Source organism: Nicotiana tabacum, chromosome 23, assembly GCF_000715075.1.
Source record: "Nicotiana tabacum cultivar K326 chromosome 23, ASM71507v2, whole genome shotgun sequence".
NCBI classification, from domain to species: Eukaryota; Viridiplantae; Streptophyta; class Magnoliopsida; order Solanales; family Solanaceae; genus Nicotiana; species Nicotiana tabacum.
Window position 1 is genome coordinate 73764027 of NC_134102.1, and position 17283 is coordinate 73781309.

General features: G+C 38.6%; 1 protein-coding gene across 1 annotated transcript; it reads right to left on the reverse strand.

Moving 5' to 3' along the window:
* Nucleotides 1-13729: 13729 nt before the first annotated feature.
* On the reverse strand, nucleotides 13730-16588 carry LOC142177558 (putative receptor-like protein kinase At1g49730). The gene is made up of 2 exons (XM_075246681.1): nucleotides 16095-16588; nucleotides 13730-14598 (listed from the first exon to the last, which is right to left on the reverse strand). The coding sequence occupies exons 1-2, from the start codon at nucleotides 16543-16545 to the stop codon at nucleotides 13940-13942; spliced, it is 1110 nt and encodes a 369-aa protein (XP_075102782.1). The 5' UTR covers nucleotides 16546-16588; the 3' UTR covers nucleotides 13730-13939.
* Nucleotides 16589-17283: the final 695 nt, after the last annotated feature.

Consider the following 17283-nt stretch of genomic DNA (forward strand, 5'->3'; position numbering starts at 1 on the left):
GGACTGTTTTGTGTTGCTGTTGGGCTGCGTGTTTTACTACTATTTTGTGGAGTTTTGGAGGAGCAAGAATGTAGAAGAGATGACGTGGGAATCGGAGGAAGAAATGAAGTCTAAATACCCCCACCTATTTCAAACTAAAGATATGGTTCGAGATGGGACGCTACAACATAGCTCTATGTAGGCTAGCAGGTCATCAGGTAATCTTTTATTTTTCACTTTCAATATTTATGATTAACGGTCGGTGAGGCAAATTGCTGCTATTTATAAAGATTGGCCATGTGTGGCATGCATAGTATGTTTCTGGCTACGTGCAGGTTGGTTTTAATGTAGTGTACGAAGGATACTTTGGCAAAATTTTCCAAAGTCTCTAAGAGTAAACATTCGAGGACGAATGTTCCCAAGGGGGGAGTGATGTTACACCCTATATTTTCGTACGTAAAAATGTGTCGTAAGCAAACTAATGTAGGACCAAAAATGAGATAATATTTAAAAGTATATAAAGTAAGTTAATCATGTTACCTCTGAGGTTACAAATATTGAAGATCATGAACAACAAGTACAAAGAGGGTTGGACAGTTCAGAAGCTAAAGCAATTAAATAAAACAATGTTTCGTCGAAAGTCGACAAGTTGAAAATGTTATAACATGTACCTATGGGGTGAGACTAGGGTGATTAACATGATAAGGAGATTATGTTATAATTTATATTAGTCGTATGACATCCGTGTGTTATGTTTTGAAGTCAAGCGAGTTGTGGAACAAAAGTCGATGAAAGTCATCACAAGTTACATTTATAAGTTTTACTGAAACTTTGGGTCAAATCTAACTGCGATTTTCTCCCAATATACTTAGATTTATGGGGTGTTCCACCCATCAAATTAAAGATCTATGAGTCTATTTTCCAACGCATTAAACCGTTTGTCAATACAACATTGGAGTAGAAAGATATGGGCATTTGTGCGATACTGCGCAAGCTGCTAGGTGACAAGTAGGTGTGTCACCTACTTGCTTAAATGAAAGCCCAAAAATAGGCCATTTCGGGTCGTCCAAAGAGGCGTTTTAAGGGCCTATCTTCTTCATATAGTAGACTTAAAATAGAGCATAATAACCAGACATAAGCTCTGCAAAGAATCCTCCCAAAAATTTCCCACAAACCCTAATTGATTTTCTCTCCCTTTCAAGTTCTAATTGGAGGTAAAACCTAGAGTTTGAAGAACCAAGATAAGAGCTGAGTTATCCAACAAATAAGGTGAGTTTACTGCTCTCTTTCATACCATTTTTCTTCTGTAAATTCATGGTAAGTCGTTCTATACTTGTAAGAACTCACGGGACGGTGATCGGAAGCCGTGAGTTCGAGTTATTCACTTGTAGCGGACTGTTTTTTGGACTGTTTTGTATTGCTGTTGGGCTGCGTGTTTTACTACTATTTTGCGGATTTTTGGAGGAGGAAGGTGGTTTATAAACACCATATAAATGTAGGGTGGTTGGCTGGTCGTTCGTCATAACATTTTCGGGTCGTTTGACACTACTACGGTGGTCGTTTTGTGTACGAAGAGATTGGGGTGTGTTGGGCTATTTTGTAGTATTTGATGGTGTATATAGGGCTGGAAAATGATGTATATATGTTGTTATTGTTCTGTTCTTGTATTGTTGGTGTTATCTTGAATTTGGAGGAAGTAAGGATTATAGGGGAGATGCTGCCCGTTTTAATACAAAATAAGTTTGTCGTTCGTTGTGCGATAGTTGTACCTTTCGTAACTTAATGATAGTATTATTATCATTCTTGTAGATTAAGGTGCAAAGAGGTGAGTTCAACTTGGTGATTGGAAAGATTGTGATAAGGTATGTTAAGGCTAAGCCCTTCCTTCATTTTGGCATGATCTCGTAGCTACATGTGTTAATAATGAGACATAAAGAGAAGTTCGTATTCATAAATTTATTCACATTATTCTAGTCTCATAAGTTACAATATTATTCTTTATTGGGACTTCATATTCAGTTTAGTTTTGTCTTTATTCAGTCAAGAGAGTAGAGGGTGTATATATATATACAGTATTACACTGTTTTCACCACCATCAAGCTATAATCGGTGGGCAGGCCTCTATTGGGCAACCTCTGATCAGATGGTAAGTTACATATACCGAGCCTACTGTGGCCGAGCGCCTATGAGTGAGCCCAGGATGGCCGAGATATAGAGCCCAGTATGGCCGAGCGCCTATGAGCGAGCCTACTACGGCCGAGCATTTACACGTACCGAGCCTTATAGGGCCGGACATTTATTTTACTTACTATATTGAAGGAGTTTAGTCACTATCAGCAGGTAAGTATATCTCCAGATCATCTTTGACTCCCAGTTACTTCCAGTTATTATATTATCAGTTCAGTTTCGATTTTCAGTTATGTTATTGCCTTACATACTCGGTACATTATTTCGTACTGACGTCCCTTTTTCGGGGACGCTGCATTTCATGCATGCAGGTTCAGATAGACAGACGAGTAGACCTCCTCAGTAGGTGTTTCCAGAGTTTAGCCTGATCGGTAAGCTCCACATCCTTTGGAGTTATCGGGTCTAGGTTTTTGTGTGCATCTTATGTATGTATTTATATATATAATATGGGTAGGTCGGGGCACTGTTCTGATCACAATATGTCTATCAGTAGAGGCTTGTAGACATATCCTGTTGGTTAGTGCAGTATGTTGGGTTTGTAGGCCTGGTATGTATAATTTGGTGGTTTGTCAGCTGTAGTAGCTATGACGGCCTTTTTAGCCTAGCTTTATATTGATGTTTAGTTAGTGCTAGCTTCCATTCAGTTTTATATTTTGCTTCGCAAATTGTCTTGCAAGGTGGCCCCATGGCCAAAGTATGACATTATGTGTTCAGAGTCCCTTAGTCGCAATTTAGTACGCCAGGTTAGGTGAGGCACCGGGTGCTTGTATCGCTCCTAGGTTCGGGACGTGACACTTGCCCTTCATGTATTTCTCCACTAATGTAGACAAACTTGGTTCAAAATCAACTAGGACTTAAAGGGTTGTAGTTTAGGCTTTTGGTTAAGGTAAGGCACAATTTTGGTTAGAGTGACTCAAAACCTCCCTAAGCACTATAAATTTTCAACAATTAAAGTACACTTCCTTCAAAAACTTTTCCAACCTTTCTTCATTTTTCATTTCATCACCTAGTTTTCCATTTATTCACAATTCCTTATTTTCCTTCATTTTTCTTCTTTCTTACTCATTTCTTTTAAATCAAGGAAGGTTCCGCTATATTTTTTTTTATTTACCTTTCACCTTTTAAGCAACTTCCACATCACAACTTTTCCAACCTTCACCCCCAAACTTAGGCTTTTAGCCTATGTTTACACTTTCAAAGTACTTAGGGAGGTAGGATGCCAAAAGATAGATCAATAAAGAACAAAGGGTTAAAGCTTGTAACATGGTTGCCAAAGAAAAAGTTTAAAGGCTCAAAAGGCATTGACCAGAGAAAATATGCGAGGGTAGAAAATTTAAGGCATAATAACGGTCCAAGGAAGGCCTAACATCATTTTTCAATCCAAGTTAGTCTAGGATTTTGCCTTGAAGCACATTCCAGGTAAGTTCTAGACTACAAATAATCCAAAAGAACTCACAATAAATCTCACCACACATGGAACATGAAAACTCGAGTAGAATACAAATCAAAAATCCAATTGAAACCAATGAACTCAAAGAAGTCACATATAGCCTAAGAGACTATTTAATGAATCAAAGAGTTAAAAGTTGAGTCTAAAAGTCATGACAATGATCATTATTTCAATCATTTTTTCTTTTTCAAAGATCAAAAATTCATATGACGAGGTTTAAATCATGTTGGTACCAAGCAAGCCACAAATTGGTCCATGGGCATAAACCCCAACAAAAACTATATCTAAACTACAGGACTAATTCCCTTAAGAAAGCGGCCTAGCTATCCATCATCGGAAAAAGTCGACATAATAATTTACCAAAAGTACTCGGTTTAAAAGAAAATTGACATCTTCGGAAAAAGAACTGTGGTATAAAGAGAACCAAGGTTATTGCAAATAAAGTAAAATAAAAAATTAAGAAGCTAGTACACATGAAGTAAATGAAACATACTAAAACAAAAATCAAGAAGTTAGTAAACGTCGAGTAAATAAAACATACTATATAAATAAAAAAAATCAAGAAGCTAGTAAACATACTAATATAACACAACACATGAAAACAAAATATCAATCTACCATATCAAAAGTTATACAAGAAGCCACTCCAACTAGAAATGTTGCAATGTCCTCAATAAAACTAAACAAAATAGAGTAAAATGGTGAAAAGTGCTACCTGAATACTGCATCAAATGCTCTCCTCACTGTCATACTCAGTCGTAGCCTCCTCCTCTTCCTCTTCCTCGGACCAATGAACTAGAGCATCATCATCATCTTCCGACTCGGTCGATGGCACTAACTCTTGAGGCTTTAGAACTTTCCATAGCCCCTTCACACCCTTCCATATGCGGGTGAAGAATTTATCTCTCTTCTTCTCCCTCTTCTTCATCCTGGTGTGAGCATTTGCCAACTTGGCATGAGAAGTACTCAAAGTACTGTGCACCATGGCCAAATCAGCGTATGCTTTCTCCATCTTCTTAAGGTGATCCCCTGCTTCTTTTGATCCTCGAGATACTTTTGAAATGCTTTCTTTGAAATGCATACAGAGGGTCCCTCAGATGTTTCCCTAGGTCCCTGTGGAAGGCCAGCTACTAGGTCGCGAATTTTTCGCATCTCCTCGGAAAGCATAGCAAATGGTCCTCCTGCAGAAGATGATGGCTAGCTACCCTGGTCGGTCTGAGAAGAAGATCCCAACCTTTTTTTTTCTTTTCACGGCGCTGTCCTCTCCTCTTTTCTTCAGTGGAGTAATAGGCTTTCCCGGATCTATTGAGTTGTCTTCCGTGTGATCCTCAACCCCTGCAAAATGGCACAACTCAGTGATGAGAGATGGGAACATCAGTGATTGACCATCCTGCCTCCGATAATCTCTTAGCTCATGGATGAAAATCGCACCAACAATGAGCTGGATATCATCAAGAATGGAAGCGATCATTTGAGCCCTCATCATTGGTACATTCCATGTATTCCCCGCAGGGGATATGCGACTGCATATGATGGCCAACCATATCTTTGCTTCGGTAGTGAATTCTTTGAATGTGATCCCTTTCTTTTCAGCAAACCATGGAAAATCCTCACCCGGGCACAATTTGGAGATCAACCACTCGCCTGAGGCACAATCTTTCTCACGGAATGGTGCAATGTCATGGTCCTGCAGGTGATAGATTCGATTCACAGCTTCAGCTCCGAAATTCACCATTTTGCCACGAATCTTCATGATTGGCTTTCTTAACTTGATGGTTGGAAGGTTAGCATAGAATTCCCTCACGCATTGCTCATTTGCTCTGCAAAGTTGAGGGGCAAAACAGGTCCATCCCATGTCTACAAGCCTCTGATGGAACTCGGGAAGACGTTCTGGGACCTTTTCCAGTAATATACCACTTTCCAAGAGCAACTTCTCCGTAATCAACTCGGCACAGTACCATTCCTGGCATTCCAATGACAAGAACCAGTGTTGGTCATAGTTCTCCTCTACTTCCAAAGGGTTGTCATGCGCGGATTCGTCGGAGTTAGAGCTCATTTTCAGCTTATGGTACCTGTAAACAAAGTATTGGAGTAAAAATGTAGTATGGCTAGGAAATATATTGCAAAATGAGTCCAATATGCCAAAAACATGATTGGACAGACAAAACCCAGCCTTAGAAAACTTTTCTGGATTTTCAGTTCAGCAGAAGCCTGCTCTCTGATATTGCAATTGCGATGGCAGAAGGAATCCAAAGAGGTCGCAATTGCGAACCAATCATTGCAAATGCGAAAATTGCCAGGTCTGATGGTTTTCGCAATTGCGTTAACCTTGTCGTAAATGCGAATTATAGCAAATGCGAAAAGGCTATCGCAATTGTGATGCCATCGTCCCCAGGAGCTCTTCAAACCTAGAACAGTTCAGTCCCAAAATTTTAGAACAAAATCACACTTTTAAAGAGTCCAATCAGTTTTTAGGCACAAAATCATGAAATAAACTTCACACACAACCACATATTGAAGAAATTTTAATGATTCGGCAAAGAATCTCATTCGGTCCTTTCATCGAACACATTGAAGGCACAAAAATTACTTCACATTCTAACAAGCTATAGTTACTCAGACTTCCCCATTTTTTTAAGCAAAAAAAGAAGCTCATACCCTCAACCAACCTCACCCACAAATTACAACACGATTTAAGATGTTTTTCAAACAATTTTGCACATAAGAGAAGAATCAATTTGAGCCCTAGTCTTTCAGAGCACAAGGAGAGAAGAAGAAGAAGAAGAAGAAGAAGAAGAAGAAGAAGAGTATGCTAAAAATCATAAAGAGTGCAAAGATTAAGCTTTCATACCTGGATGCTTGCAATTAGGAGTGAAAATGAGGGAGTTTCAAAGCTGGGAGAGTGAGGAAGATAATAGTCCTTTAGTTTTAGAGCCGCAAACATTTTTGGAACTTTTGTTAAAAGTGAAGCAAAGTTACCCGTTTAAGGCCCTCAGTTGTCGCAATTGCGACACCAAGCTTGCAATTGCGAGAGATAAAATGTCAGCTGGGTTTCGCAATTGCGACTAAATCTTTGATTTTGCGATGGGCCAGCTGTTCGCAAATGCGGACCTTTGTTCGCAATTGCCAAATCAGAGGCATGGACCTAATATTTCTCACTGCCCAATCTCCCTACTTTTTGTCCCGAATACTTCCAAACTTCCTGCAACTTGGTAGGTTGATTAGAAATAATAAAATTAACCATTTTTAAAAAGAAAAAATTTAAAAACAAAATAAAAATGTTAAGAATAACTAAAAAGTTGAAAACGATGGGTTGCCTCCCACCAAGCGCCGCATTTAACATCGTGGCACGACACAAGTCATCTTTACCACTTTTCTCTCCACTTGGAGGATATAAATTGGGCACCCAACTTGGAATCAAGTTTGTGACCATGAGCGGCGGGCGGTGGTAAGTAGATGACCAAGCCAACCATCAATTTCTTCATTTTGCATTTATTGGTTTTCTTTTGAGGAATGTCATTTTGTGTTCTTGAATTTTCAAATTGCAGGATGTATGGCTCTTGTCTTTATTCTTTGCATTATAATATGGATTCACACTACTCAATTCCCATATCACCATAGAATTCCAAAGATGAAAAATGCTTGGAATGAGATATCAAACTCCCAACTTGCAATTTTTTTCGGATTTTGACATCCTCTTTTCCCCCCGAACTAGAGTCATTTTCAACCATCTTTTCAACTACATCGGTTGACTCTAATTCCATATTTTTCTTCGCATCATAAATATGCATGGAGTCGGTTGGCGGATGTTCAATTATTGATTCCTCAAAATAAAGCTCACTTTCTTCCTCGAAGTTGAACTTTTCTTGAACTCTTTCCACACTTTCTAGTTAGTGGGCATAATGAGTCCTAACCAATATTTTCATTTGATCTTCCAAGGTGCGGATATTCTCATCATTTTGAGTTAGTACTTGTTTCAAGTCCTCGAGAGCTAAGCTGTGCTTCTCCTCATTTTCAAGAACGGCCTCCAACATGAGAATCATCCTCTCATTTTGAGCATTTGAGAGTTCTTCTTGATTTTGATCTAGTGACAAAGAAGGATTTTCAGCTTCAACATCTAAGGAAGGTTCTTGGCTATCATTCACTTACGAGACATTTTGGACCTCTAAAGCTTCAAACAATTCTCCCGTTTGTATGTTCAACCTTTCAAGCGCCAAATCATTTTGGTGACTATTTTCCAAACGTTGCTCCAAGGCATTTTGCTCTTTGTTTCCTCCTTCAAGTAGGCATTCCATCATGAGCTTGAATTCTCCATTTTGACCATGCTCACTTTCTTCCACTTTCATATCCCTATAATTATCATCACAAAAAGTAGAACCATTATAGCGGGGGAAAGGGAAGGACAAATAATCACAATTATCCCAATGACCATTTTGACCACCACACTTATCACATATACTCCACTCATGGGTTTGAGATTGTGCGCACAATCCACCCTCGGGAGAATCTAAATAATTTTTCCATGAGTGTAGTCCTCCACAATAAGGACAAGGGTCATCAAAGTATGAACAACTATCATCCAACCAATTTTCATTAAGCGATGCCATTTTTCAAAACTAAGAAAATAAACAAGAAAACAAATAAGAAAATAAACAAAGATAAGAAAATAATTACACAAATATTCACAAGTTCGGACCAAAGCACGTACGCTTATTTCTCAAACAACCTATATACGCCAAATTATTCTCTGGCAATGGCGCCAATTTTGATAACGTCCAAATCCACAACTAAAAAGTAAATAAACATGGCTGCATGCAACATAATTTACCCAACTATGAGTTGGGGTCGAATCTCACAGAGAACAATATGTAGGCGATTAGGCGTGTAAGAGAATTATCACTTGTTATGCTAAGCCAAACATTTAAAAGGTGATTGTGAAAATATTATAGCTAAATGCGGAAATATAAACTAACCTTAAAAGAAAAGAAAATGATCAATGGCTACAAGCATGGATACACGGGGAATTACACTCAAGGAACGATCCAATGTATTTCACGATTTTACAAATATGAGCGAGTTTATGTTAATTAAACTCGGGTAATAATTCTATATTAGCTTCTTCCGAATACTAACAAGACTTCCTAATTGAATTATTCCTAAAACAATTAAGAGATTAAGCACACCTGAATATGACTACAAATAGTTCAATCCTATCCCTAGGTAGAATCTATAAAGAGGGTTAACGCCTCAAGTTCTTGTTAATTAATCTTTTCCAACCAAAAATTATCTTTTCCAAATTTAATTTGAAGTGAATGGGCAAGCCCTAGGGTTAGATAATCCCTTTGGAAACATTAAAGAACAAGAATAATTAAAGAAATAATAACTCACTTCAATATAAATAAAAATCGTTCAATACATAAACACAACAAGATATTTAATCCACACTTTAAATGTGAATATTCCCATAAACAAGCTTCAAGTGTTGGAAAAAATACTACACACTTAAATATTCAATACAAAGCAAGGAAATGAAGAAATGAATATAAATGGGTAAGTAATTCTCAACCAAAAGTTTCAAATATCCAAGACCCAAGTGTGTGTGCAAGAACCCTTGCTCCAAAACTTATCTTCTCTAGTCAAGAGATGTCAAAGATGTCCAGAGATTGGCCAAAGATCTGCCAAAGATATTTTACAAATGAGTTAGGTTGTGTATTAAAGGATTTGGGGCCAAAAAATATGAAATTACAGAAGTGCCCAGAACTGAAGCGCGATACTCGCATTTGCGAAGTGAGGATCGCCATTGCGAATAATTGCATTATTGTTGAGTGTCGCATTTGCTGTCTCAAAGTTCGCATTTGCGAATTTAAGCACAGTGCACTTGGTTTCGCATTTGCAAAGGTTGACTTGTCTGGTTGACTTCGCATTTGTGATTCCTCCATCACAATTGTGACTTCTGCTATTTTACTGACACTTCGCATTTGCCAAGTTGATGTCGCAATTGCGACATCTGAGGCCATTTTCCAGATTTCTGTTTTTGAGCCCCCTTTTGACTTGTTTTTGCTTGGTTTCTTTTCGATCACTTCTAAGTCACATAAAACCTGTAAAGTAGAAGTAAACGATATTAAACACATTATTTTATCAATCAAACATAGCAAAAAATCTAAGATTAAAGACGAGATAAGTTGGTAAATTACCAACATATCAAACCCCCAAACTTAAACTATTGCTTGTCCTCAAGCAATCAAAGCACAAAATCTTCTTCCAAGTATTTAACTCAATAGTGCATCCATATCATACCAAGTCAAAAGGTCTACTTAAGTACAAACACATGACTTTGATTGGTACCAACAATTAATCCAAAGCATATGAAACACCAAAAACTTCTCATAAAATTCATTACAATTCAAGTGCTCAAACACTATGTTAATCAAAGTAGAAATCAAGTCATGACACTTGATAGTGGAGGCCATAAATGAACCTCTTAATGAACCTCCTAATCCGGGCGATATCAACCACCTCGTCAAACGTAGCACCTGATACACTCTCCCGAATCATAACAAAACGCAACTGATAGTGGATGCCATAAATGAACCTCGTAATCCTCTGCCATAAATGAGCCTTCTAACAAAATGCAACTAAAAATATCATCTCATTCTGGGTCACAGACATGCCCTCCTGACACAGCTGCTCGACGTGCGAAGCTCCTCCATACGGGTCCGTGGCACAAACTTCTCCAAGAAGAGAACGGAAAATTCATGCCATGAAAGTGGTGCTGCACCGACTGGCCTGCGCCTCTCATAAACCTCCCACCATCTGAAGGAAGCCCCTGATAGCTGAAAAGTAGTAAAGGTGACTCCACTAGTCTCTAGAATACCCACTATGCGAAGAATCCGCTTGCACCTATCCAAGAAGTCCTGGGCATCCTCTAACTCAGCCCCACTAAATGATGAGGGCTGGAGCCTCCCAAACCTCTCTCATCTCTTCTACTCCTCAACTCATAACGGGACCCACCTGGGCTAGAGCAACTGCAACCAGTTGGGCTGGTTGGACCCTCTGTGTCTGAAGTCCCTGTATCACCTGCTCTGGAGTTCGGGCGGCGGGAGCCTGAGTACCTCCCCTGGCCTGAGAAGTGGCTGGCGCAATCTGAATAGAAACCGCCTGAGCAAGGCTAGTGCACACAGTCAATATCTGAGCCAAAGCCTCCTGAAGGCCTGGAATCACAATGGGCACAGCTGGTGCCTAAGCTGGCTCCACTGGCTCAACCACATCTAGAACCTGCTCCTGCACTGGAGAAACTGGTAGATCTACAGGTGCTGCTCTAGCTATTGTACGAGCTGCACCTCGGCCTCTCGTCGCCCTAGCTGGTGGTATTGGTGGTTGTCCGTCCGGTCCGGTAGCACGTGTCCTCACCATCTGTGAGAGAATAGAATAACAGAAGTTTAGTTCCCATAATCAATAAATTCGCACGACAAGAATACAAGAATGTGAAGTTTTCCTAAGGGTTCGGCAGCCTCTCGAAGATAAGTACAGACGTTTCTGTACCAATCCGCAAGACTCTACTAAACCTGCTCATGACTCGTGAGACCTATGTAACCTAGGCTCTAATACCAACTTATCACGACCCAAAACTCAACCTGTCGTGATGGCGCCTATCATGATACTAGGCTAGCCGACAACTCAAACATTTCCAATACTTTCAAATTTAAAATATACCAAAATAGGTTTAAATAGTTAAAATCTCAAAGTAAAGCCAATAAAAACCGTCACAACTCGATACAGAAGTTTCCTAAAACCAGGTTGTCACTGAGTACATGAGCATCTATATAAATAAAAAGTCTGAAATACTGTCTAAGAAATTGAAACTGAACAAGTAAAACTGAGGGATAGGGGATGAGAGTCAAGGTCTGCGGACGCTAGGGCAGCTACCTCGATAATCTCCAAATGACTATAAACGCTGAGAAATCAGCAACCACCGTGTCCGAAAACACCTGGATCTACACACGAAGTGAAGGGTATAGCATGAGTACAACCAACTCAGTAAGTAACAAGTCTAACTATTGGGCTGAAAGCAGTGATGGGCTTTATATGTACAGTTCAATTATAGAAATACAATACCGAAAGGTAGACATGCTTCCAAATTTAACAGTTAAAGCTCAAACAGGTAAGATATGTCAAGTTCAACTGAAATAAGATAAGGTATATCTCGATATCTACATGTCAGTTATGTATGTCAACTGAAGTACAAAAACAGTGATGAAATCATATGCGTACTCTCATACTATCAATCACTCAGTCCTCTCATTCAATCCATCTCATGGTCACTCATTCCTCACAGTCACACATTCCTCACAGTCACTCCATCCTCACAGTCACTCAATCCTCCCAATCGCTCGGCACTCGAGCTTGGCACTCGCTCTCGCACTCAGTAGGTACCTGCGCTCACTGTAGGTGTGCAGACTCCAAAGGGGAAAATCCAGCCCAAGCGCTATAATAATCCAATCATGGAACGAATCAATGAAACATGCTGCGGGGTGGAGCCCGATCCCATAAATATTCTCACAATCAGGCCCTCGGTCTCACTCAGTCATCAATCTCTTAGTCTTTTGGGCTCACAGGAAACATGATAATCACCCCAAACAATGATGATATGATGTATCAATAAATGGCAATAGAGACTGAGATATGATATGTAAATAATAGCTGTGTCTGAGTACATAATTACAATTTAAGCAAATAATTCAACATGCATCACGACCTTTGTGGGTCCTAACAGTACCAGCACGCAGCCTAAGCATGATTTCTAACATGACTAGTATCTCAATTTCTCTATCACATGGAGAATATACGGATAACGATAAGATTATTCAACTACATAGTTCCATGGAATTGACCAAGTCATAATTCCTACGGTGCAGCCCCATACGTCCGTCGCCTAGCATGTGCGTCACCTCAATACCAATCACATAACACGTAATTCGGGGTTTCATACCCTCAGAACCAAGTTTAAAAGTGTTATTTACCTCAAACCGTGCAAATTCCTACTCCAATAAGACCTGGCCTCATGATGCCTCTTACGATGCCTGCTCAACTCACCCAAATCCCGCACCTGCGATTATTGCTCAATTCACCCAAATCTACTCTTACGATGCCTCCTTCACTTCTGCGACCTCACACCTGCGACCAATTCCTCGCAGGTGCGAGTGCACCAGACCTAGTGCACTTCAGCAATCCTCTACTTCCAATATTCGACCCTATAACCATTCGAACTTCACCCAAGGCCCTCGAGACCTCAACCAAATATGCCAACAAAGTCCTAAAACATGATACGAACTTAGTCGAGGCCTCAAATCACATCGAAAATACGAATCACACCTCAATTCAAGCCTAACGGAAACTAGGAAACTTCAACTTCTACAATCGATGCCGAAACCTATCAAATCAAGTCCGATTGACCTCAAATTTCGCACACAAGTCATAAATGACACAACGGACCTACTCCAACTCCTAGAACAAAAGCCCAAGCCCGGTAATCACAAAGTCAACTCTCGGTCAAAATTCTAAATTTCCAAAGCTTCTAATTTTTTAACTTTCACCATTTCAAGCCTAAATCAACTACGTACCTCCAAATCACTATCCGGACACACTTCTAAGTCCAAAATCACCCAACGGAGCTATCGGAACCATCAAAATTTTATTCCGGAGTCATTTACACGTAAGTCAATATCCGATCAACCTTTTCAACTTAAGCTTCCAATCTTGAGTCTAAGTGTCTCATCGCATTCCGAAACATCCCCAGAACCGAATCAACTACCCCGACAAGTCACATAACAACAATTAAGCATAAAATGAGCAGTAGATGGGAGAACGGGACTACAACACTCAAAACGACCGACCCGGTCGTTACATATACCAATGAAATATTGTTCTAGCTTGGAAGATGAGAACCTTCACAAGCTGGGTGACAACATATAGACATAAGAAGGTATAAATGTACATACAACTTACAGTCCAATTTTAGCGGTGCAGTAATGATGCATATATATTGAGTACTGTACTCATCTTGCTACTAGTGCTTCAAAGATGATTAGAAAACCAAAACGGAAGGATTGAAAACTGAGAAATATGATGTTTGTAAAGATTTTGGACCCCTCCACCTATTACCTTAAGGTTTTCGATTAAGTATTCAGATCACTTCACAAGTAAAGCAGAATATAATACTTAGGGTGAGTTCCTATATACAAAAAATGGCTATTCAAAGGTTGACTAGATAGGTGGTTTTACATTTATGTTCATGTAAGAGCTAATTGTAAACACTTGTTAGTTCTATACAGGCAATTCGGGTAAAGGCTGAGGCTCCATGCAACTTGAAATTCTCTGGACAATCTGTGTCATGTTTGGTCTTGCTTCAGAATTTTCGAACAAAGCTGAGTTAGCCACATCAACCAAAACCCTTAGCTGTTCTATATCTGTAGTATCATTGAGTTCTGGATCCAACATACCAATTAGCACCTCCAAATCCTCAGTTTTCCTACATTCCTCTGTATATTCGGCAAGTGTCATCGACCCCTGCACCGACTTCAGCCCTGTAATGAGCTCGAGAAGTAACACTCCAAAGCTATAAACATCACTTCTTGGTGATACTAGCCCCGTGTTAAGGTAATAGGTGTCAACATAACCAAGTGAACCCTTTACTTTAGTAGGAGTGCTTGCGCTTACAGCATCATTGCCTAACTTGCATAGCCCGAAATCTGCAAGCTTTGCATGATCGTCGTCGATTAACAGTATGTTTGATGATTTGACATCTCTGTGTATGACCGGTGGGTCAGCTACTGAGTGGAGATAGTCAAGAGCACGAGCAACGTTTAAAGCAATGTTTGGACGATTAGACCATGATAGTACACCAGAGGATTGCCCATGGTATGTGTGCAGCCTCTCAAAAAGGCTTTTGTTAGGAACATACTCCAAAAGTAGTAATTGTTCTCCTGCTTTAATTTATAAATGGAGCTGAATTTGAATCATATCTGTATATATATATATATATATATATATATATATATATATATATATATATATATATATATATATATATATATATATATATATATATATATATATATATATATATATATATATATATATATGGGACAAAAGGAAGAGGCCAGCAAAATGGATCGCGATGGGCTTTTATTGTTAGTTCGCCAACAAATACTCTTGTCTCTTCTTCAATAAATATAGAGCCAATACAAGACCTTTTTCATTTTGACCAAAATTCTCTTTGATGTTTTTCTTTTGGGATTTTCTTGGTGAATATGAAGCATTGTAACGTTTGTCTTATAGTATAAAGAAAAGACATTAATTGTAACAAAAGGAAGATGACAGCAAAAGAATCTTGATGGGTTTTTCTTAGTTCACCAACAAGTGCACTTGTCTCTTCTTCAGTATATAGCCAATGGAAGCCTTGTATCATTCGGACAAACATTCCCTTCGATGTATTTCTTTTGGGATTTTCATGGTGAATATTCTTTCTACTCCACCCCCAACCCCCCGGGGAAGTCATCTTCCTTGGTATCATCTACCACTTAAGACAATTGCTGTTCATTCAAGTATCTGAACAGCTATCTAACATTTAGTTTTGTGACAAAACATGGTTCTGATCCATTATCTAATAGAGTTAATGGTTAACAAGGCCTCGATGATTTCTTCTATTAAGTGTCCCACACTAGTTGAGGGATGGGATGTTTGTTTCCTTTTATGGTATTAGCAATCTTCATCTCATGAGTTAGCTTTTGCAACTGAGTTAGGGCTAAGGTCCATTTTCTTAACATTGTATCAGAACGGGCAGAGGTTCTCAATTCGCGTTTCACTGCTTCCTATTGTCAAAAAGAATTTTTACATGTTTGGTCCGTTAAGAAAAATCAGGCCAGCATTTGGTCGGCACATTGAAGACATAATTGATTAAATAAAATGTGTGCTACTCTTTATAACAGTTTAAGCCTTCAGATGAGATGGTCACACGCTTCAATATCTTCCCTTCGTAGGCGTGGATAATTCTATTGGAAAAATTTACAGTATGTCCTAAACATTGTAAAATGTATTCATTTTCATGCAGCTTAAGCTTCATGCCAGCAATAATAATGTTAAAATTTATCATCCACAAAAATAATCCAAAGAGGGTTTATGATTTTAGTCATTTTACTGTGAAGTGTGGAGGGGGAGTGTATTGGAGAATAGAAAACAGCTGAAAACATTGTGAAGAATACTCCATACATGTTTCTTAATTCTCAAACCAAAGTATAAGGATAATACCAAATACCATGTCCAGAAAAAACAGACCAAAAGAGAGTTTTAATTTCATCTCATTTGATATTTCTTTCTTGGCTTTGATTTGAGCCAATGATTAAGTCTTCTTTGTCTTCACTATAATATATGTGATAACATTTATAAAACTTGTGGAATTTAGGAGATTAAAGTTGATTACCTTTGTCCAAGCAAAAACCCATTAACCCGACCAAGTTTGGATGCGATATTCTAAGCAAGACCGAGACTTCATCCAAGAACATCTTTGTTTTGCCACCTCTTTCCTCCATGACACGCTTCACCGCACCTAATCTTCCATCTTCAAGCTCAGCAAGATAAACATATGAAGTTGCTCCAACGCCAATCCGAATCTTGAAATCTTTGGTTGCCATCTTCAACTCTTCTAGTGGATAAGTTCTTATAGTAGCATTACAATCAATACTGATCTCTCTGGACTTTTCATCAACTTGATTTTCTTCATCTGGTTTTGTTTTTGAAAGCTGCTTATTGCCTTTATAATATAGATAAACAGCTAACTTCTTTAAGATAATTGTGAGAATGATGATAAGAACTATTGCACCAGCAATCCAATAGCTTTTTGGATTGGATTTGGAGAATCCATGGAACCCCATGTTGGGATCGGATTCGATCAGGAACTATACTTCTTGAATTTACTCAATCATATAGTTTCTTTAGACATGTATTTGGTTCTTTCTTTTGTCTTAGATACTGTGATTGGATGATAACAAAGATTCATGAATTTGTCAATATGCTGCCTGTGATAACCAAGTATTGTCTTATGCTTGTGAACAAACATTTGCACAAGGGTCTCCCTTGTGTCTTTTAATATTGACCTCTCAAAGACAGTTTTAAAATGAAAACAAGAAGAAACATATTTTTTTTAATTTGATCAAATTGTGATTTTCCCCAGTTTACAGTGGCTAGAAGATCCAAACAAATGTTGCATTTCAATATACTATGTCTCATTCCCAAATTAGTTGTTGTTTGCTATATGGATCATCTTTATCTGTTCTGCTCTTAGTCAAGTTCTTCGATTGTTATTAGCATATCGCTTCTCCTTTATCCTGTCTTAGGATTGACTATACTTTGCAAAGCTCACATTACTCACTCTTTCAAAAAGTTGATACATTTAAAACCATTAATTAGTTAGTTTAAAGACAGGTTCTGGCATAGTTGATTGGGAACAAAATTGCAACTGAGAAAGGGGATAGTTGAGTTTAAAGTCAATTTCTGTATGGTGAAAGATGCGTAAAATAAATTTTTTTTTGTATAAATAAACTTTTGAATTCCCTTAATATAATCTATATCTATATCTATCTATATCTATATTATTATAAAAGTATGAATAC